General features: G+C 44.9%; 1 protein-coding gene across 1 annotated transcript in view; it reads right to left on the reverse strand.

Annotated features, from left to right (window-relative positions):
• LOC122552179 (adhesion G protein-coupled receptor E3-like) overlaps positions 1–22,985 on the reverse strand; it is an 87,393-nt gene that overhangs the window by 13,922 nt on the left and 50,486 nt on the right. Inside the window, exons 7-13 of the mRNA XM_087983112.1 lie at positions 22,794–22,898; positions 21,065–21,276; positions 16,096–16,257; positions 12,416–12,619; positions 8,521–8,741; positions 6,492–6,558; positions 5,015–5,106 (exon numbers count right to left, since the gene is read on the reverse strand). Coding sequence (XP_087839238.1) covers positions 5,015–5,106; positions 6,492–6,558; positions 8,521–8,741; positions 12,416–12,619; positions 16,096–16,257; positions 21,065–21,276; positions 22,794–22,898 — 1,063 coding nt within the window. The remainder of the gene's footprint in view (positions 1–5,014; positions 5,107–6,491; positions 6,559–8,520; positions 8,742–12,415; positions 12,620–16,095; positions 16,258–21,064; positions 21,277–22,793; positions 22,899–22,985) is intronic.

Consider the following 22,985-nt stretch of genomic DNA (forward strand, 5'->3'; position numbering starts at 1 on the left):
TACAGAATAAAAGCAGACCATTCGGCCCATCGAGTCCACACTGACATTCTGATCAGCATACCATCTGGATCCATCCCAGTAATTTACACAACTAACTGGCCTAGCCTGCACATTCATGGACACTGTGGGCAATTTTGCATGGCCAATCCACCAAATCCACTAATTTAGCACAACTAATCCACCTAACCTGCACATCTTTGGACTGTGGGAGGAAACTGGAGCAATCAAAGGGGATGTGCAGAGTTACACGGTGAACGTGCCAACTCCACACACTGGCCAAGTGTGGAATTGAACCTAGGTCCCTGTGAGGCCGCAGTACCAACCACTGAGCCACTGTGCCACCCTGGAAATAAGAGCCTTCATGATAACCTCAGCCAGTCCAGCAGTTGAACCCATGCTATTAATACCACTGACCAGCCATCCAGCCAACTAAGCTACATAGGAGACAGGCTAGAGGTCAGCTGGAATATAGTGCTAAGCCCACACCTTAGGAAGGAAGTGAATGCATTGGAAAGAATGTAGAGGAGCTTACAAGAATGGTTCCAGGGAAGAGAAAGTACACGTCTGTCTGTAGATGGGAGAGGTTGGGGCTGTCAGTCTATGTGACCTTTAATAAATTCCTATTTTGGAAATCAAACCAGTCAGTCTCAAGATTGAATACTGACAGACTCTAACCTCTCACCTTTAATGCATTGCCTGAGCTGAGATGTCACTCTTTTTTAAATAATGTTATCTCGGGAATATAACTTGACAGAAGCTCTGGCATTTACATACTAATAAATCAAAACCTGCATCCCCATTCTAAGTGATTAAAGACTTAACAGCAATCTAGGATTGTTCAATACATCCCATCAGTTGAATGACACTTTGATCTTTTACTATAAATTCTGTGTCCTATGACCCTGCCCCACTAGCTACCTGATGAAGGAGCAGCGCTCTGAAAGCTAGTGCTTCCAAATAAACCTGTTGGACTATAACCTGGTGCTTTGTGACTTTTAACTTTTTCCTTGGAGAGACCTAGGGAGGATTAAGCTGAGGGGAGATTTGATAGAAGTTTAGAACAGAGTGAATAAACTGTATCCCCTTATCAATGGATGGAGAACCAGAAAGTGCAGTTTCAAAGTGCTTTTCAAAACAAGCAACTGAGAAAACACGTATGCTACTTTCTCCCCACTCCCACCCTCCTCTAGCTTATCTCTCCATGCTTCAGGCTCACTGCCTTTATTCCTGATGAAGGGCTTTTGCCCGAGACGTCGATTTCGCTGCTCCTTGGATGCTGCCTGAACTGCTGTGCTCTTCCAGCACCACTGATCCAGAATCTGGTTTCCAGCATCTGCAGTCATTGTTTTTACCACGTTTTTCACACAGCCAGTGGTCTGATCTTAGGCTGAACAACGTGGAAGTGTGGTGGAGTAAGGTTCTATCGGGGCATTCTGGAGGGCATTGGCTGATTATTTAAATAGAAACAACTTGCAGGGTCACGCCACAAAATTGGCACCTAGGCAAAATGCTCAGGGTGCCAGTACAGATACAACTGGCCTCCCTCTATATACGGTAACAATTCTGTGATGGGGAAAACAGATCCTGGCCCTGCTATTGACAAATAAATAAAATAATAATAAAATCATTATTATGGTGGAGAGTTTACTGATTCTTAAAACAGAGAATTTTTAGCCGTTTCTTAAAATACTATTTCGCGGTCTTTCTGAGGATGTTCCGAACTGTGGAGCAATGGTTACTATTTGTTTACCCATGCCCCACGGAGTTCCCTGCTATTCATGTCGAATCATTGCAGTTATGTTTATTAACCAGAGAGAGTTAGCATTGTATACAGTGTAGGTGACAGCATAAAACTACAGGGGATATTGATGGACTAAGCGACTGGGCAGAGCTGCGGCAGATGGAGTTCAATGGAGGTAACTGTGAGGTTATCCATTTTGAACACATAAAGGGAAGTACTCTCTAGGTGGTAAGAAGTTACATACAATGGATGTCCAAAGAGACTTGAGGGTTCAGGAGCATAAATGACAGGTGCAGAAAATAATCAAGGTAGCTAATGGAATGCCCGCCTTTATATCTAGAGAACTGGAGTACAAGGATGCAGAAGTTATGCTGCAATTATACAAAATCCTGGTTAGACCCTACTTGGAGTATAGTGAGCAAATCTAGGTACCACACCTTAGTGAGGATGGACTGGTCTTGGACAGTGTAGGTTTACAAGAATGATAGCTGGATGTCAGGGATTAATTTATGAGGAGAGATTATACAAATGAGGCCTATTTTCTCTAGAAATTAGAGGGTTAAGGAATGATCTGATACAAAGAGGAAAAGACAGGGTAGATAAAGATAAACTATTTCCACTGGTTAGAGATTCCAGAACTAGGGACATTGTCTGAGAATTGGGGCCAGACTGTTCAGGAGAGATGTTAGGAAGCACTTCGGCAGATGGGAGTGGATGCTGGATCAGTTGTTAATTTTAAATCTGAGATAGATTTTTTTTTGTTAAGCAAAGGTATTAAGGGATAAGGGCTAAAGATGGATATAGGGGAATTAGGCCACATAATAATGGGAGAGCCCGAGGGGCTGTATGGCCTACACCTGCTCCTATGTCCCTACATAACATCGCGACACCAAAGTGAAAACACAGACAGTGGAAGCTAGAGTGAAATGCTCCCTCTTGTGTTTTGATGTTGAGGTGATGGACAGCTGAAAGCAGACAGACTGTCTAGGCCCCTTGCTGGAGTACTGCGATAGGAACAGGCCTTTCCTCCCTCTGAGCCCATTCTGCAAGGTTTGTTGCCAGTTGTTTCCAGCTGTGGCCATCATGGTCCTTCAGACTATCACTTGTGACCTTCCCCTTAACCTGAACTGAGTCTTCTAATCACCCGGGAACCTAAACAAGTGCTTGAGCATCAACAAAGCTCTGGAGTACTGTGGACTTAGTTGGCTGAGACATCAGATTAAATCAGGAGCCCTAGATCTGGCTCCTAAAGTGTCATTATGAGACCTCTCCATACCCCAAACAATGCTGCTTGCTCCCCCACCCCAAACTGGGAGTTTGTAACATGTTTGGCATCAATTAATGATTGCTCAGCTTTCCCAATATTTATTTCAGAGCTGATATTAAATTGCTGTTAAAACCTATGAAACCATTTTAGTTCAGGATCTGCCTATATCCTGGACACCGTAGCTCAGGTCAAACAGTCAAAGAATAACCTGCTTTTATCTAGCACCTTTCACATCCTTAGGACATTCCACAGCACATTTTAAAAAATGAAGTCATTTCTGGAATACTGACACTGTTGTCACCTCACTTTCTCCTCAGAAAACCGACAGCCAATTTGCACACAGAAATCTCCCGCAAACAGCAATGTGATAATAATCAGATTATCCTTTCTTTCAGTTGTGACATTGATGGAGGGATAAATATTCATCAGGACCTGGGAAAGAATCCCTTTCACCCAGCTCTAAAGCAGCGCCATGAGATGTTATAACTGACAGGGAAGACTGGGCCTCAGTGTAACACCGGAAAAATGGCCCTTCCCAGAACACTTGCTCACTGTCGCGTTGAGATACCAATGTCCTGGAGCAGCTCAGACAACACTTCATTAAGTGATGGGCTTTGTGGGTTTTTTTCACACATTAGCCCATACAACAATCAGAGAGATGAGACAGATGTCTTGACATTTATTAACAACACTATTTCTACAACTGCAGCATCACAAACATAATCAGGTAGAGTCATATAGCACGGAAACAGACCCTTCGGCCCAACCAGTCCATGCCGAACATAATCCCAAACTAAACTAGTCACATCTGCCTACTCCTGGTCCTTATCCCTCCAAACCTTTCCTGTTCATGTACTTACCCAAGTGCTTTTTAACATGTTCCAGCGGGCGTCATCATGTCTTGATGATAACTCCTTATTGGGAGATGCAGTGGTAAATCGGTGGGGAGTCATGGTTTGAGTTCTGGGCTGACCAATGCTGTTGTACATTACAGCCACATAGCTGACTGACTGAGTGCACTATACTTACTCCATAATACAGAGGGAGTGACTGGAGGTAAGATGGGTATCGATACGATGGAATACCTCATGCTGAGATGCTATGCCACTGAACTCAAGCTTCAGTGCCTGGATGATCTGAAATCTAGGCTACAAGGTTACACTAAACACAGATGGGATAGTGAAGAAGGTGTTTGTATGCTTTCCTTTATTGGTCAGAGCACTGAGTATCGGAGTTGGGAGGTCATGTTGCGGCTGTACAGGACATTAGTTAGGCCACTTTTGGAATATTGCGTGTAACTCTGGTCTCCTTCCTATCGGAAGGATGTTGTGGAAGTTGAAAGGGTTCGGAGAAGATTTATAACGATGTTGCCAGGGTTGGGGGGTTTGAGGAAGGGGAGAGGCTGAGTAGGCTGGGGCTGTTTATCCCGGAGCGTCGGAGACTGAGGGGGTGACCTTATAGAGGTTTATTAAATCATGAGGGTAAAATCATAGGATAAGTAGACAAAGTATTTTCCTTGGGGTGGGGGAGTCCAGAACGAGAGGGGGAAAGATTTAAAAGGGATCTAAGGGGTAACTTTTTCGCACAGAGGGTGGTGCATGTATGGAATGAGCTGCCAGAGGAAGTGGTGGAGGCTGGTACAATTGCAACATTTAAAATGCATCGGGATGGGTGTATGAATAAGAAGGGTTTAGAGGGATATGGGCCAAGTGCTGGAAAATGGGACTAGATTAGGTTAGGATATCTGGTCGGCATGGATGAATTGGACCGAAGGTTCAGTGTCTGTGCTGTCCATCTCTGTGAGTCTATGACAGGCAAGTCATGGATATTTGGAGCTCCAGATTTGGACAGTTCAGCTACCCACTAACCCAAGATGGAGATCAACTTAATAGGTGTAAAAAATGGAGAAGACAATGAATAGGTGTAAAACTGATGTGAGGCATTGGAAATGTAAGTTGCCATTCGGTCAGAAGGGACAAATTAAAGCAAGCTGGTTATATAGTTACCTCTGTTTTCCCAGTGTCTTATTTTCTGAAATGACATCTGACAGCTTCTTTTTCAACGTCATTAATGTTTTGCAAAGGAAGATAAAATTGATCTGTAATTAAGAAGGAAAACAATGTAAAATATTAAATTTTGCAAAAGTGCTCAGAAATGTTAACAGAAGGTATTCCATAATCGAATTGGGAGTGTTAGTGATTTTTATCCCGTAAATCGCTATTCTTCATTAACACCAGGAGTTGTTAGAGTCAGTCCCTTGTACCTACTGGGTTGGCTGAGCTTAGTCGGGAGGTGATTGGGATGCTTCGGTAGGGTTTTAATATCCCGATTTCAGAGAGGAATACATGGGCAGGTCAGTATCCGACAAACTCCTTCCGGAAGTGAAGGTGGCTGAAGGCTGAATAAGGATAAGACAAGGGTTGGGTGTCAATTGAATAGTCCCTCTGCACTCAACATGCAGGCTAAGGTAAGGAAATAATGCCATTTAGTTGATAAAGCAGAGGAGGACCCCACTATCAATGGGACATGACTGCAGTGAGAATTGCTACCTTCAAGGGGAAGAGATGATAACACAATGGAAAACTGGAACTGCTTGCACTGCATCGATGCTGAGTTACAGGGTACGGAAAATCCTGCGAAAATTGCCTTTGTTGGATGTGAGCAATATAAGAAGAGTGCAGTGGGTAGTGTCCGTGCCTCTGACCCAGAAGCTGTGGCTTTGAATCTCACTTGATGGCCAATGATGGCACGATAGTGATGTAGACAGGCTGAGGGTCTGCCGAGGGAAAGGTTGCAGGTCAACCCGTGACTCCTAATAGGTCTCTGGCAGGTAGCGAGGTCTGATCAGCCACGTGTGATGCCAGTGGGATCCTCTCCATCTCACGTTCTGGTCACCGGTGAACACACTGGCAACCTGCTCAGGGAAAAGCCAGCTGTAGGAGCAGACAGAAGCTTAATCTGCCTCATGTGTCACTAGACATCGGCAGACTATGTGACCAAACTTGGTCTTCTGCACACTGGGAGTTCACTAACCCTTTATTGAGGTCTTTGTCTTTGAGTGCGGGAAGTCGAGTTGAACTATTTAAGCTGAAGGAACATCACAGCCATGAGAACATCTGTCAGAGTGCACTGGAACTTGGTGAGGCATTAACTGTGCAAGACCCAGAATTGTCAATTAAGATACATGTCCAATGTGTTATTCTGAGTGGCAGGTGGTTACAGGGGAGATTGGCTACGGTGTTGTGACTTCATGTATCTCAACAGGAGCTTTGAATTACACTGGTCTCCATCTGTCTCTCTCTCTCTCTCTCTACCAACCCCCATCAATCCATGTCTCTACCTCCCTGCTGTAACCACCCCCATCACTTACCAACTCCTTCTACCCTCCTATCTCCCATCACTCTACCTCCCACTTCCTCCAAGGGCACAAATCGGAAACTTGTTGCAATAATAGACTGAACTGATGCTTTGAATCAAACTTACAATGCTGATCAGTAGAGCAGGCACAAAGAAGCTGCAAGGAAGGAAATTCTTCATCGAAAGCCAACACCTGCAATTCGAAGTTCAAAAATGGTCAAAAATGCAACGTCATTTGGAAAGCACCCAGGCTCCTATAACACTACGTTCCATCTCTCCAAAGTGTTAGTTAACTGGCACACCCCTGGCCTTGATAAGGTTCACTTGAACAACTCCCCTGGTTCCCTGGGTTACAAAGAATTTTAAAATCCTTCCTTGCTCATCCAAACTGGGAAATCTTCACTGGCATGTCCTACTCCGGATTCCCCACCCAGATTATATTTTTACATTTTTTTAATGGGATGACATGTTGGTCTTCATTGTAAGGCATTGGAACACACCAATAAAAAAGACTCACTACAATTGTAAAGGATTGGGGGGGGGGGGGGGGGGCTGGGTCTTGGAGAGACTGCTTGTGGACCACTGTGTGCTGGTTTGATGTCCATGTTTAAGAAAAAGCTGGACTTGCATTGTAGGTGGTCGATCGAATAGCTCAGTAACTTTGTCCCTGCGAGGAGGCACAGGTCAAATTGGACCCACATTCTCTAGAGTTTAGAAGAATGAGAGGTGATCTCATTGAAAATGTTCACGAATCAGAAGGCGCTACACAGGATATACACCGAAAATTTACACTGGGAACTCGAAAACATAGGGGCAGTCTTGGGATAAGGGACTAAGTGTTTAAAACTGAGATGTCTTTGCTCAGGGGGTGGCGAATCTTTGAAATTCTCTGTCCCAGAGGGCTCCATCACTTAATATATCTGAGGATGCAAAAGTGTATGTTCTGATTTCTTGAGGGACTATAGAGAATGGGTTAAATGTGAAGTTGAAACCCAAGATTAGACACAATGATACTGAACAGGGCTCTCCACCTGCTCGTGTTTCTTATATTTGGGGTTAGCAACTTTTCCATTTGTTCATGGGATGTGGGTGTCGCTGACTAGACCAGCATTTCCTAGGGAAGAGAAGACTCGACCACATTGGAGTCACATGTAGTCCAGCCCAAGTAAGGATAGCAGATTCCTTCCTTAAGGGACATTAGTGAACCAGATGGGTTTTGCCCACAATGGATTCATGCTTGTCATGAGACTGTTAATTCCAGATTCTTTACAGAAATCAAATTCCACCATCTGCCTTTACAGGATTCGAAGCCAGTTCCCCAGAACATTATCTGGGTCAGTAGTCCAATGATAATAGCACTATGCTATCACCTCCCCCACCCCTGAACTGCCAGTGAAGCTAATAACGTGGCATGCCATTTCAGTTCAGAGTCAGCCATATTGCAGTCGGCCTAGATTGCAAATATCCTCCTCAAAATGAGTGAACTAGTCGGGTCTTTAGAACAACTCTTAAGAGTTTCATGGTCACTGTGAACGTTCAATTCCAGATTGAATTCATAATTCCAAAAGCTGCCATGGTCAGATTTGAACCCATGCTGCTGGGACATTGACTTGGGCTTTTGGGTTATAACCTTTGAAAGTCACCTGACTTCACCTGACGAAGGAGCATCGCTCCGAAAGCTTGTGATTTCAAATAAGCCCATTGGAATATAACCTGGTGTCATCTGACTTCTGACTTTGTCCACCCCAGTCGAACTCTGGCACCTCCCCATCATCTGAGTTACATCCCAGAAAGGTGCTAAAACTGGCCTCAGGACCCATTTCCCATAGCCAGGAGGGATCAGTCACTCCTAGTTACAACCTTGTGTGTCTGACTGGAGATTGAGTGTGGTATGTTACACTTGTCTGTTGTCCAAGATACACTGGGACACAATGTCAGGAATCCCTTGCAAAGAATAGCCAGTTGGGTTGAGCTATCTAACAAGCTAACTACTCCACGTTGTGAAATCAATACTTCCAGGAGGTAAGGTGCAGCATAACAGACATGTTTAAAAATTCTATGGATGCAACAAGAAACGTATTATGCATCCTTTCTCACAAATCAACGTAAATGCATTCACGTCTCACGAAGATACACTTTAAAAATATAAACTCACGATGATTCAGTGCCATAGCCTTCATGGCTAACTGCTGCTGAAATTGTGACAATCAAAGCTGGAAACCCATAGCCAACCCAAAGCATGTATCGCTTGAGAGGAACCTTTGGGACGAAAACCACCTGCACCATGAGGTAAAGTTGGATCCCTTCCAGGAACATCCAGGCAAAGACTGCGAGAAAGGTATAGTGGAGGACACCTGCGATGATTCCACAAAATATCTAAACAGAACAGTCACGGTATCATTTCAGAGCTGCAGTGAATGGCACACAGTTAGAAAGAGTTAGAAGGAACTTTCATTTATGCAGCATCTCTTGGGACAAAGGATGTTCAAATGCACTTTACAGCCGATGAGGCACTTCTGTTGTCTAACCCTTGTCATAATCATGACCAGATGGCGGCAATTTCATGCACAGCAAGCTCCCATAAACAGCAATGTGCTGATGACCTAGAGGTAAATAGAGGTGAACTCTCCTTTTCACTTTGCAATATTGTCACAGGAGCCTATACACCCCCACTGAGAGGGTGGGGGTATGGGTTCAATGTCTCCTTCAGAAGACTATGCACCTCTAACAGTGCTGCGCACCCTCAGTACTGCAATGGAGAGTCAACCTAAGTTTTGAGTTCAGCCTTAACAAGAGGAACATACACCCACAATCTACAGGAATAAGCATTGTGTTGATGCAGTGAGGATCAGAAAAGGACCTCATGGACAATCTTTTTTCATAATCAAGGAGGCTTAAAGAGCGACAATGTCAGAAATGATCCTGCTCATTACTGAGTCTAAATTAACCTTATCAAATGTTTCTTAAAGGATTGGCTTCCAGTCTCTCCTGAACATTGTGACAACAGAATACATTAATACATCAGTGTGAAATGTACCTGCTGGTTTAATTGAGATGTTGAGCAATACTTTATTGCCTTTGTTAAAGTAACAGAGGAAGATACACACTGATAGGCCACTCAGCCCCTCAAATCTGTTCTGCTATTCAATGAAATGATGGCTGATTTGTACCATATTCCCATACCCATGGACTTGGACTATATATTCCTACAAGCTGTTGGCTGGCAAATTATTAAATACATAAAAATCAACTGCGTTAAAGTATTCCCTTCTCTCATTAAAGTCCTGCCTTTGGTTTAAAAGTTATCGTCCTTGCTATAGAATTCCCCTGTTGTGCTCTTGTGTGATTTTCTTTAAAACGAAGCTCCCACTCTCACATTGGACTGGTACACGGTGTAGCTTCAATTTATTTGAAAATCCAAGATATATTTGCTCATCAGACAGACAGCTGTACACCAGACCAAACCCATCAAGATATATCAAGGAGATAACCTAGAGCCTAACTTGCAATTTTATCTAAAGGCAAGTGTGAGGAGCAGTGTTATTTGATTGGTCCACCATTAAGCTTTAAGCGAAACATATTTTATTAGAATCATAGAGATGGACAGCATGGACACAGACCCTTCGGTCCATCCAGTCCATGCGAGTGTTATCCCAAACTAAACTAGTCCCACCTGCCAGCACTTGGCCCATGTCCCCCCAAACTTTTCCCATCCACGTACCTGTCCAAATGTCTTTTCAATGTTGTGACTCTACACTCATCCATCACTTCCTCTGGAAGTTCATTCCAGACATGAACATGAGTAAAAAAGTTGTCCCTCATGTCCTTTTCTCCTCTCAGCTTAAAATATGCCCCGTATTCTTGAAATCCCCCATCCTAGGGGAAAGACACTGACCCTATCTATACCACTCGTGATTTTATAAACCTCTATAAGGTCACCCTTCAAGATCCTATGCTCCAGTCCCAGCCTATAACTTCACGCTGTTGACTTGCAAAATTATTAAGTACATAAAAATCAACAGCTTTATTGTGGGAAAGAGGTCCACTTTGAGTTAGAACTCAAAGCCTCCATTCCTGGTAACATCCTAGTAAATCTTTTCTGAACCCTCTCCGACTTACTAATGTCCTTCCTATAACAGGGGGACCAGAACTGGACACGGTCCTCCAGAAGAGGCCTCACCAACATCCCCTACAACCTCAACATCACGTCCCAACTGTACTCAAAATTACTGTCCCCGTTGTTAACTGCCCTGAATGAAATCATTCAAAATCTGAACATTTAGTGTTATAGCGATGTACAGCACGCAAACAGACACTTTGGTCCAACTCATCCATGCTGACCAGATGGCCCCAACCCAATCTATTCCATTTGCCAGCATTGGGCTCATATCCCTCCAAATCATTCCCATTCATGTACCCATCCAGATGCCTTTCAAATGCTGTAATTGTACCAGCCTCCACCACTTCCTCTGGCAGCTCATTCCACACATGCACCACCCTCTGTGTGAAAAAGTTGCCCCTTTGGTCCCTTTTATATCTTTCCCCTCTCGCCCTAAACCTATGCCCTCTAGTTCTGGATTGCCCCATCCCAGGGAAAAGACCTTGTCTATTTACCCTACATGCCCCTCATGTTTTCAGTGAACTAAGGGGGTAGTTAATCAACACTACCACTTGATCCTAAATTCCCATGTGCCACGAACAAGTGAACAACTGGCATGCAAAAGGATTTGAGTTAATAAGCAGCTAACATTTGGAGGCCTCAGATGTGATAAATTTAAAAAAAACGTGGTAATAAAAATTATTGACTTTAATGGTGAACCTTAAGTACAGGGGAGCAGACATGTTTATATGTGGTTCTGCTTGAGTTGTAACCTGGACAACCTCCAGACATTCTTGCATGTCTCAGTGACCGATACATAGCTATTCCAGTGAGTAAAACTTCTACAAGGGCCCCTGACCTTCGATGTAATGGCTCAGAGGACACAGACAAAGAGGTGGTGGGTAAACTATTCTAAGTCACGAGTTTGGCCTACACGGCGGAAACTAAAATCACAGCCCAGTGGTACTGATCCTAGACTCTCAGAGCTCAGGAGTGTTTCTCCTGGAGCTCCAGACCCCAGTTATTGTGCCCCAAGGTGGACCGTGGGGCCAATATTTTAGAAAAGGGAGCAGCGTTCCAAAGAGATTCACCAGAGCAGTGTCTTATTCAGCTCAACTGAATCTTCAGACAACCACAACTGGCATCAAGTCACGTGAGTGTACAGTGCCACGTTTGGAATGCTGCAGTCAACTCTGGTCTCCCTGCTACAGGAAAGATGTGGCAAAAGCTGAAAGGGTTCGAAAAGGATACACAAGGCTGTTGTCCGGGTTAGAAGGTTTGAGCTAGAGGGAGAGGCTGAATAGGCTGGGGCTAGAGAGATGAATTGAATTGAATTGCATTTATTGCCATGAGTACTGAGGCACAATGAAAAGCTTTGTCTTGCGAGCGATACAGGCAGATCACAGAGTTAAGTAGCATAAATAAGTAAATAATAGGTAAACAGCAGCAAAAACAAAAACACAGGTAGCAATTTTTTGAAAGTATGCTATTAAGTTTAAAGAGTGTAGAACGATTGTAGGAAATAGGAAACTTAGATCTGCATGCAAGGGCTCGCAAGGAGTCAACTATATCCAGTGCTTCTTGCATCCATATCTATATGAAGGGGAGGATGAAGCTTTCACACAGTGAGTAGTTATGGTCACGCTGCCTTGGAGTCTAGTGGGAGAAGGCAATTGGATAAATTATCGAGGAAGAAGTGAGATGCAGCATTATGGAGAAAGAGATGGGGGATGTGGGACTCTGCGGATCAATATTTCCAGGGCTAGCACAGACTGGGGGAGGGGGGGCTGAATGGCCTCTATACATAGACTATGACCTGGTGGGAGAGAACATCTTTCTCATCAATTATCTGATTAAAGTGTGTGACTGGCAACAACATGAACAACCAATTTATTGTGGCACCTCCCTTGAGTGCGGTGTCACCAATGGAACAATCATTAGGATTCCTTACCCGATTTCCAGTTAGCGAGATTCCGAAAAGGAAGATGAAGTCAGCGATCAGCAAACACACACACAGGTGAATGTGGATGGTGCGTCTTGTGTCATTAACCAATTGGCAAGTGGCAAAGGTGACAATGGCCAGTAACAGAAACACCAGGGAGACACTTAATCCAATGTAAGTGATGACTTCAAGTGCAAACACATGTGGGAGATCCTGTGAACAGAAGTCGGGGAGATTAACGAGTGAGACCATTTCCCTGAGCCCTGTGAGGAGAAATCATGGGTATTGAAATCCTGGAGAAACACAGCGAGTTGTTTGGAGGAGAGAACAGCAACAGTTTGAAGTGTGTCAGTGGGGCAGCACCCTTACACATTATTTTACCCAACATGCATTTTACTCTCTTCATTGCTCAGCATAGGAGTTGAGACATGATGTTGAGGTTGTACAGGATGCTAGTGAGGCCTCTTCTGGAGTCATATGTCTAGTTCTGGTCCCCCTGTTATGGGAAGCTGGAGAGGGTTCTGAAGAGATTTACCAGGATGTTGCTGGGTATGAAAGGTTTGAGTTATAAAGAAACGCTGGATCGGCTGGGACTTTTTTCACTAGAGTGTAGGAGTTTGAAAGGGGACCTTATTGAAGTTTATAAAATAATGAGGGGCAGAGATAGAATTAACGGTAGTTGTCTTTTCCCTAGGATGGGGGATTTTAAGACTGGGGGGCACATTTTTAAGCTGAGAGGAGAAAGATTTTAAAAAGTCATGAGGGGCAAATGTTTTACACAGAGAGTGGTTTGTGTGTGGAATGAACTTACAAAGGAAGTGATGGATCTGGGTAAAATTACAACTTTTAAAAGACATTTGGATAAGTACATGAACAGGAAAGGTTTGGAGGGACATGAGTCAGGAGCAGGCAGATGGGACTAATTCAGTTTGGGATTATTTTCAGCATGGACTGGTTGGACCGAAGGGTCTGTTTCCGTACTCTGTGACTATCTGCGGTTCTCGCTACACTGCAGTATCATGGCTTCATGTCCTTTTGAATTCAGCATGCACATTAATGGCACAAACCTAAAACAAAATTTCTGAGCTGATGTCTGGTACCATTTCTTCATGGAAGTAGCAATCTCACCGCGCCCCCTCCCCACCCCCCCCCCCTCCCCCCCCCCACCAAAAAAAAAGGCTATGTGATTGGGGTTCAATTGGAAATCTTAAAAACGACAGTTGATTGCTTTTTGTTGAGTTAAGCAAGATGGGGAAATGAAGGTAAGTTGCAGATCGACCATATTTTCATTGTGTGCTAGACCAGGGGTCCTCACCAAACTGATTCAGGACAAATGAAGCTCCCTGTGCAGCCAACCTCCAAATTTGGAGACTCAGAACAAAAGCCTGAAGCATTTGTGGAGAGAAACAAACCATGTGGTACCTTACTGAGGATGACCCTTATGTTTTTGAAATGCCACAATCATATGGAGAAAGTAATTAAGAAGGGCAATGGAATGTTGGCCTTCTTATCTAGAGGACTGAAGATGCAGTAGTTGTGCTGTGGTTATGCAAAACCCTGGTTAGATCTCACTTAGAGTACAATGAGCAGATCTGGGAACCACACCTTAGTGAGGATAGACTGGCCTTAGAGGGAGTATAGTGTAGGTTTACAAGAATAATACCTGGAGATCAGGGGTTAGGTTTTGAGGAAAGATTATACAATTTGAGGCCTATCTTCTCTGGAAGTTAGAAGGTGTTTTTAGTCGTTCACAGGATGAGGGCATCACTGGTTAAGCCAGCATTTATTGCCTATTCCTAATTGCCCGGGGCACAGTTAAAAGTCAACTGCATTGCTGTGGGTCTGGAGTCACATGTAGGCCAGACCAGGTAAGGATGGCAGGTTCCTTCCCTAAAGGACATTAGTGAACCAGATGGGCTTTTCCCTCCCAATTGACAATGGACTCACAGTCATCATTAAAACTCTTAGTTCCAGATTGTACCAAGTTCAAATTCTACCATTGACCATGGCAGGATTTGAACCCTGGTCATTAGCTAGATCTCAGGAGTAACAGCCTAGCAATATAATCACCAGGCCATTGCCTCCAAAGTGCAAAAAAGAAAAGACAGGTCAGGTAAAGGTGAACTATTTTGATTAATTGGAAATTCGAGAATAGTCTGAGAATTCGACTATTCAGGGGAGATCTTAGCACTTTATCACACAAATTCTCTTCCACAAATGGCAATGGATGCTGGAGCAGTTGTTAATTTTAAATCTGAGAGAAAGACATTTTTGCTAAGCCAATGTAGAAAGACATATGTGCCAGAGGCAGGGATATCAACTTAGGCCACAGATCATTCAATGGTGCAGCAGGGTTGAGGGGCTGAATAGCCTACTCCTGTTCCTTTGTTCCGATGACTACATGGTGGACTAAACACCTCGAGCTCAGCCAACATGGGGTTACTGCTCGACTTTAGGGATTTGTGCTTGCTAAGTAAATAAAGCAATGGCGTCCAGGGTGAACAGTGTGCACATTGGGAGAGATGAATATTATGGGATTTTGTCTCGATGCTGTGGGAAGTAAGGACTTATTTCAATAAAGTACGTAATTCAGAGTAAGCAGCTGGAGTAAAATTTATAATCGGGCATGTTACAATCAGTCAGCTTTTTAATCAGTTTCATCTGAGCTGCAGTAACATCCTGTTAAATAACTGCATATGGAGAAGTGTGAATTTTTGCCACTGTTGAAAGTTCAGCACAGTGTGCAACAGTTTTGAGGACAAATATTTCAGACACATTTCAACCAGCCTGGCTTCAGAATCTCATTGAACTCAACTATAATTCATGAACATAAAAAGTTCTACAATTTTGTGACCTATAATTGAGCCCTCGCTCAAGGCAATTTTACCAGAACTTCCGAATTTTGATATTATCTGCTCCATAATTGACGTGTTCATTTTCAAAATGGAGTGTTCAGTCCTCCCCAGCCTCCTGTTTGATATCGATCTCTATATCAGATTTTCTGTCCTTTATTACACTGCTGTATAGGAGCTGGTGGCGGTGAAATTAGTTTCCATTTTTCCTACAATACAGCACTTAACTGGCTCTTAATTGGAACCTTCTGGTGACTGTCGCGTAATGGGGATGTTATTAGACTAGTCATAACAAGGTCTAATGTATGATGCCCTGGAGACATATCGTATAGAGAATTTATAAGTCTGGAGCAAAAGGCTAGATTTGTTTGTAAGCTGCAGTTTGTCATGAAATCCCGTTTACTTCTCTAAATTTCTTCACTCAAGAAAATCTTTCATCCTTACCAGGTCTGGCCTACATGTGACTCCAGTCTCATAGCCATGTGGTTGACTCTTAATACAAACCATTCAATTGCAGGTGAGCCTTGTCAAAAAGCCTTGCCGGTGACACTCACATTGCAAGAACAAATAGAACATCCAGAGGTTGTGCCAGGTGCTATTTAAAGGCACGTCTTTTACTTTGTTTTGCTGAGCCTGCTGTCAGCTGTTGACACTGCCCATGCGGTGATATTCATCTCCTTATGTCTTTTTCCTGCTTTCTCTCTTGCCTGGTCACAGCCTCATGCCTGCTCCATCTCCCTTGGCTGCCTGCTCCATAGCCCTAGCTGCCTACCTTGCCCGGGCCAGCCAATGGGGGCCTGTTATTTCAATGCGGTGAATGAATCTGATCAACAGTACCTTCAATGCCATTAGGATGGCGAAGCTGGAGAGGTGAAACGCCTGGCACACCGTGTGGGTTTTATTTGAGAATACCAACTCGCAGCCGTCAGGAGACCAGGGAGTTCCGTTCAGAGTTCCGGTCCAATAGACGCATCTTATAATCGAATTGTTCACATTGGCCTGCAGAAAAGACAAGGGAATCTTTCAGGATGCACCTTCCACTCCCAATATCTCTTTGCTCCCCTCAATTAGATACTTGTCATGTATGGTCCATGGACTGTATTCTCCAGGGCACAGGATAGTGGTGTTATTGCCATCCTCCCCTACTTTAAAAGGCTTTTAAGTACCTGTTTTTGAGAATTGAGAACTTACCCTTTGCCAGGTGGGTTGTGAACATGGCCATGCCCTGTTATGTACGATGGGGTTGCTGGCGTAATGATGGCCATTGTTTGTGTTTGGTAACAACTTATATTTTAGGCTTTCCTGGGATTTTAGTGTCGTTGGCTGGGCCAGCACTTATGGCCCGTGCCTAGTTGCCCCTTGAGATTTTGGTGGTGCACTGACTTGTTACACACACACTCTGCTGATGAAAGGGAGATCCAGGATGTCAACCCAGCGACAGTGAAGGAGCGGCAATCTATTTCCAAATCAGGATGGTGAGTGCCTTGGAGGGTAACCTGCAGGGGGTGGTGTTCCCATTTATCTGCTGCCCTTGTCCTTCTTGATGGAAGTGGTGGGGGATTTGGAAGATGCTGTCTGAGGATTTTTGGTTAGTTTGAGCAGTGCATCTTGCAGATAGTACACACTGCTGTATATTCAAGATCATAGAATCCCTACAATGTGGAAGCAGGCCGTTCAGCCCACACCCATCCCCCAAAGAGCATTCCACCCCCCCCATCACTGTAACCCTGCATTGCCCATGGCTAACTCACCCAGTTGCATATCCCCGGACACTATGTGCAATTTCCCATGGCCAATCCATCTAACCTGCACATCTTTGTGAGTGTGGGAGGAAACTGGAGCATCCGGAGGAAACTCACACAGACGCAGGGGAGAATGTGCAGTCTCAACACAGACAGTCGCCTGAGGGTGGAATCGAGCTTGGGTCCCCAGCGTTGTGAGGCAGCAGTGCCAACCACTGTGCTACCATGCCGCCCATGATTCAGGGGGCCCCAGAAGATTGAGAAAAGTGATGAAATTTACCCCCTGGTTCTGAGAACAGCCTTGGAAGATCCAAATGGGAGGGGTGTACGGCCATGGTTTTGTACCACGACGCCATTAACCATGCTCACCATCTCCCTCAGACTGGTAAAAGTGACACATTACAACCTGACACACAGCTAAATTGTTGTTGGGTTTGTAGTTTAAATGCCGGCTACAAATATTTCAGTTAATGAAGTGATTCAAGAAGGATGTGGGACTCATGGAAGCTCAATTTGTGAACATGTGGCATTGCAAACATTTTAACAGGTACTTTGAAAAGCCCTCACCTACTTTAACTATAATTCGTAGATATTATTTGAAATGTTAAACATATTATTAATACACTGGCTAAACATAGGGCACTGCCCTTTGAAATTAAAAAAAATATTGAATTAGCTAGTACATATGCATTAGAGTACTTTATCCATTGGATAAAGACATCTTCTGCACTCAATAGTATGGAATATCAGATATTAGTGTGTGTCAGACAGGTCCCTGAATTTCATATTGATTTAGCATCCTGACATCTGTTGAGCCTTTGAAAAACTCTTCCAGTACCAATAGGTAGAGAACCAATAATTCTGAAAATAACCCCATTTTGAGATACTCATGAAGTTCAAACAAAAGGAAATCAGCTGTTCAAAACCCCAAGAAAGCAAATCCCCTCTTAAAAGCTTGACCTATCAAACATAGCCATTTATATTCGCATTTGAAAAATCATTTAACTGAGTCAACATCTTAAATCTTACTGAAATAAACAAACAAGTAAAGAAAAATCACTTTAACAAAAGATAAAGGCTCAGAAAACTGGCAAACAAATATGGTTAGTAGTCCTATCCATCACTATATAAACATTCTCCATTCAGCTGAAACTATCTTGGCATTCAGCCAAGCATTCATAGCGGGATTCTGCTTCAGTGACTAAGCAGGCTAAACACATGGCCAGTTATCGGTTTTGGATAGGTGGAACAATCCATCTTCCGCAACTACACTGGCCCCACCCCCCACCTTTTCCTCCGCTACATCGATGACTGTATCGGCGCCGCCTCGTGCTCCCACGAGGAGGTTGAACAGTTCATCCACTTCACCAACACCTTCCACCCCGACCTCAAATTCACCTGGACAGTCTCAGATTCCTCCCTCCCCTTCCTCGACCTTTCTATTTCTATCTCAGGCGACCGAATCAACACGGACATCTACTACAAACCAACCGACTCCCACAGCTACCTGGACTACACCTCCTCCCATCCTGCCCCCTGTAAAAACGCCATCTCATTCTCCCAATTCCTTCGACTCCGCCGCATCTGCTCCCAGGAGGACCAGTTCCAAAAACGTACAACCCAGATGGCCTCCTTCTTCAAGGACCGCAATTTCCCCCCCAACGTGGTCGACGATGCCCTCCAGCGCATCTCTTCCACTTCCCAATCCTCCTCCCTTGAACCCCGCCCCTCCAACCGCCACCAGGACAGAACCCCACTGGTCCTCACCTACCACCCCACTAACCTCCATGTACAGCGCATCATCCGCCGCCATTTCCGCCACCTCCAAACGGACCCCACCACCAAGGATATATTTCCCTCCCCTCCCGTATCAGCATTCCGTAAAGACCACTCCCTCCGTGACTCCCTCGTCAGATCCACACCCCCCACTCCCGGCACCTTCCCCTGCAACCGCAGGAGGTGCAAGACTTCCACTCCCGGCACCTTCCCCTGCAACCGCAGGAGGTGCAAGACTTGCGCCCACACCTCCCCCCTCACCTCCCTCCAAGGCCCCAAAGGAAACTTCCATATCCGCCACAGATTCACCTGTACCTCCACACATATCATCTATTGCATCCTTTGCACCCGATGTGGCCTCCTCTATATTGGGGAGACGGGCCGCCTACTTGCGGAGCGTTTCAGGGAACACCTCTGGGACACCTGGATTCCTGAAGAAGGGCTAATGCCCGAAACGTCGATTCTCCTGTTCCCTAGATGCTGCCTGACCTGCTGCGCTTTTCCAGCAACACATTTCCATCTCTGATCTCCAGCATCTGCAGACCTCATTTTCTCCTCCAGTTATCGGTTTTGCCTACTGACCTCAAGCTTCCAACAGGCAAAAGGTTCAACTGAGGATCGTGGATATTAAAGTCGAATTATTCAAGTTGAGTAGGTGAATTCTTTAGTTTTATAATTTATGGTGTCCCTGTCCAGCAAACTTTCACTGTGGCCCTATACCAAGTCATTGTTTGAGGTAAAATGGAAAGCAGGAGGTGTTGCTTGTCTCATTGGCCTGAGACCCTTTGCCTTTAGAACATGGCATAGTCCAGGGTCACTGGTGGCCATTCCACAGTGTGCAGGCCCACCCTTGCTGCCTGCTATAGGCTTCCTGAGTAACCCAGGCCTCTCCTTACCACCAACTGTGATGCCAAAATGGGGGTAAAGGTAGTGTGGGGTGAAGGCTGGGGAAGTAGGGGTATGAGCAGAGCAAAGTGTCAAGCTTCCCACCATTAGAATTTATCAGCAGGAGAAGAAACCAATCCCAAACATCTAATCCCCAAATCATAGAGTCATCATAGAATCCCTACAGAGGAGAAACTTTTTTTGGGGGTGCGTAAGGGGACATAGAATCCCTACAGTGTGGAAACAGGTCCTTCGGCCCAACATGTCCACACCAACCTGCCAAAGAGTAACCCACCCAGACCCATTGCCCTACCATATTATCCTATATTTACCCCCAACTAATGCACCTAACATGCATATCCCTGAACACTATGGGCAATTTAGCATGGCCAATCCACCCTAACCTGCACATCTTGGACTGTGGGAAGAAACCGGAGCACCCGGAGGAAACCCACGCAGACACGAGGAGAATGTGCAAACTCCACACAGACAGTGGCCGGAAGCTGGAATTGAACCTGGGTCCCTGGCGCTGTGAGGCAGCAGTGCTAACCTTCAATTTTCAGCCTGGAGCATCATTGGAAATGGTTTCCAATCTGTTAAGAAGCATAGGCACGATGGGACAAATGGCCTCCTTCCATAGCTCAACCATTCAATAAGACCGTAAGGCATAGGAGTAGAAATAGGCCATTCAGCCCATTGAGTCTCTGTGCCTCTGGCTGCTCTGATAACCCTCGACTCCACTTTCCTGCATTTTCCGCACAACCCTTGACTCCCTTAGTGACTAAAAACCTACCTCAGCCTTGAATCGACTTATTGACTCACCTGTGTGGTGAAGAACTGCACAGATTCACTGCCCTCTGTCTTAACCTGGTGACCCTTTATCCTAAGATTGTGGCTTCTGATCCCAGACTGTCCCACAAAGGGAAACAACCTTTCTGCATTGATCCTTTCAACTCCTCGAAGAATTTCTTGGCTTGGAGATGCCGGTGTTGGACTGGGGTGTACAAAGTTACAAATCACACAACACCAGGTTATAGTCCAACAGATTTAATTAGAAGCACTAGCTTTCGGAACGCTGCTCCTGATGAATTCAGGAGTGTTCAATAAAATCGCTCTGAGTCTTCTCATCTACAATGAACACCGACCCAACCTACTCAACCTCTCCCTGTAGGACAGTCCCTCCATAGGTCGGTCTTCTGGACTGCTTCCAATGTCAGTCTATTTCCCTTAGATAATGCTGTGCATAGCCCCATGCACTGCACAAACTGAGCAATAATCCTCAGACAGCTTCTTTCCCTGACTAATGCTATGCATAGTCTTAGCAAACTTCCCTACTTCATAAGAGATTCTGGAAGCAACAATGCCCCTGGAAAGCAGGTGTTGTGGGATGATGTGCTACAAACCGTAATATGGCTGAAGGTAAAGTTGATGGGATGGGTGGGAAAGTCTCTTGTCTTGCTGGTTATAGCTGCCGTTATGATCGCTGAATTCAGCACATCTGTCTTTCGTTCAGGTGTAGGCAGAGTCTCCTCCCTCACCGCACTCTCATTGCCCAAAAATGTTGTCATGTTTTTGTGAACGATGAAGGCAATGGCTGAATTTCTGCTCCTTTTGCCTAGAGAGTGTGTGAGAGAGAGAGAGAGATCACCGCTCCATCACCAGCTTTTCAATTTCCACCCTCGATATCCATCGACAAAATCGTAATGTGGGTTTTTTATTTCAACAAATTTATCATTTCTCCCTCAAATGGTGCCATTGAGTGTTGCACGGTGGACTACCACTTGATTGTCATCACCAGAGTAGCTTTTCAGAAAAATGACCTTCAGATACAGAGACAAACCTCTGAGCTGAAAGGCAGCATCAGGAACGGGTAAAATTGGCAGCAAGTTAGATCCAGGCCTGACAAGGTCATGACAGACCCAGGCTGTGGTTCAGGAGGGAGAACAGTCCATCGCGCTATAGCAAGGGTGCGATTGTATTCAGAGAGGGTTACTGAGGACGTAGCCTGAGCTGATGCGATTCAGGGATGATGAGAGATCAGATAGCCTGGGGCTGTTTTCCATAGAAGGCTGGAGGAGGGCCCTGACTGAGGTCAACAAAATTATCAGGGACACAGACAGGATGGAGAGGGAAAGACCTTTCTCCTCAGAGAGAGGGGGTCACAAACCAGCTTAGGTTTAAATTAATGGCCAGGAGGAGATTGAAAGAAAATCTGTTTCAGAGTGGCAGAGGCTGGTGGGTGTCTGGAACCGACTGCCTGAAAGGATGATAGAGGCAGGAGCTATCACAACATTTAAGAAGTTTTCAGAGGAATACCTGGAAGTCCCAGAGGCTTTGGATCCGGAGCTGGGCAATGGGATAGGGTAATTGTGAAATAGAGGCCAGCATTCCATCACCCTTCATTTACAAATGCCTTTGACAGTAGCACTGCCTCTTTCTGAGCCAGGCAGTCAGGGGCTCAATATTCCTGATGTTCAACCTTTTATGTCCACCAGGGCTTCCTGATTGGACCAGATTAACAACCCAGTCAGGGAACTTATATTCTGTGATGTCCAACGGGCTGACCTCTTTACAATCACCGCAAAAATCCATCTGGGTCACTGATGTCCTTTAGGGAAGGAAACTGTCATCCTTCCCAGGTCAGGCCTACACGTGACTCCAGACCCACAGCAATGGAGCTGACTCTTAACTGCTCACTGGGCAATTAGGGATGGGCAATAAATGCTGATCCATCCAGCATTGCCCACATCCCGTGAGTAAATATATAAAAAAAAACTTCCCTCTGTGTGTCATGCTGCTGGAGGACTCGGTAAGATGGAGTCCGAGGGTTTTAAGTCTATGAGGGCTATGGTGATGGGCTTGTACCCAAAAAGTAGATTGCAAAATCTCAGCGAGATGTAACAGGACAGGAATGGGTAAAGGATGTTCCTTAAAGACCATTCCCAGTCTGACGAGTAGTGGACATCTGGTTGGAATTATGCCTTTACTCTGTCCCATCAATTCTGGGATTCTAGGAGACTGTAAGATATTTGAAAAATATCCATGATTTGGCCCAATTTAACGTGTTTTTATGAGTTCCCGCTGAGTTGGGTTTGTTTGGATTGCAGTTATCAGTTTGTAATGATACTTTACCTGTTGCCGTGTCCATAAATATAACTGGATCAATCTCCATGGAGTTCCCTTGTGCTGATACCACGATGGGTTCTACAGGATTCATGTGACGCCTTATTACGATATCTGAAAATTCATGAGGTAACTATTAGTTTCCGCCTTTGCGGCTCTCAGCTTTCCTACTCAAAAATCGCCGTGACACGTTCCCGTTCA

Source organism: Chiloscyllium plagiosum, unplaced genomic scaffold, assembly GCF_037043375.1.
Source record: "Chiloscyllium plagiosum isolate Xiang-an unplaced genomic scaffold, Cpla_swu_hap1 HiC_scaffold_45, whole genome shotgun sequence".
Classification (NCBI taxonomy): domain Eukaryota; kingdom Metazoa; phylum Chordata; class Chondrichthyes; order Orectolobiformes; family Hemiscylliidae; genus Chiloscyllium; species Chiloscyllium plagiosum.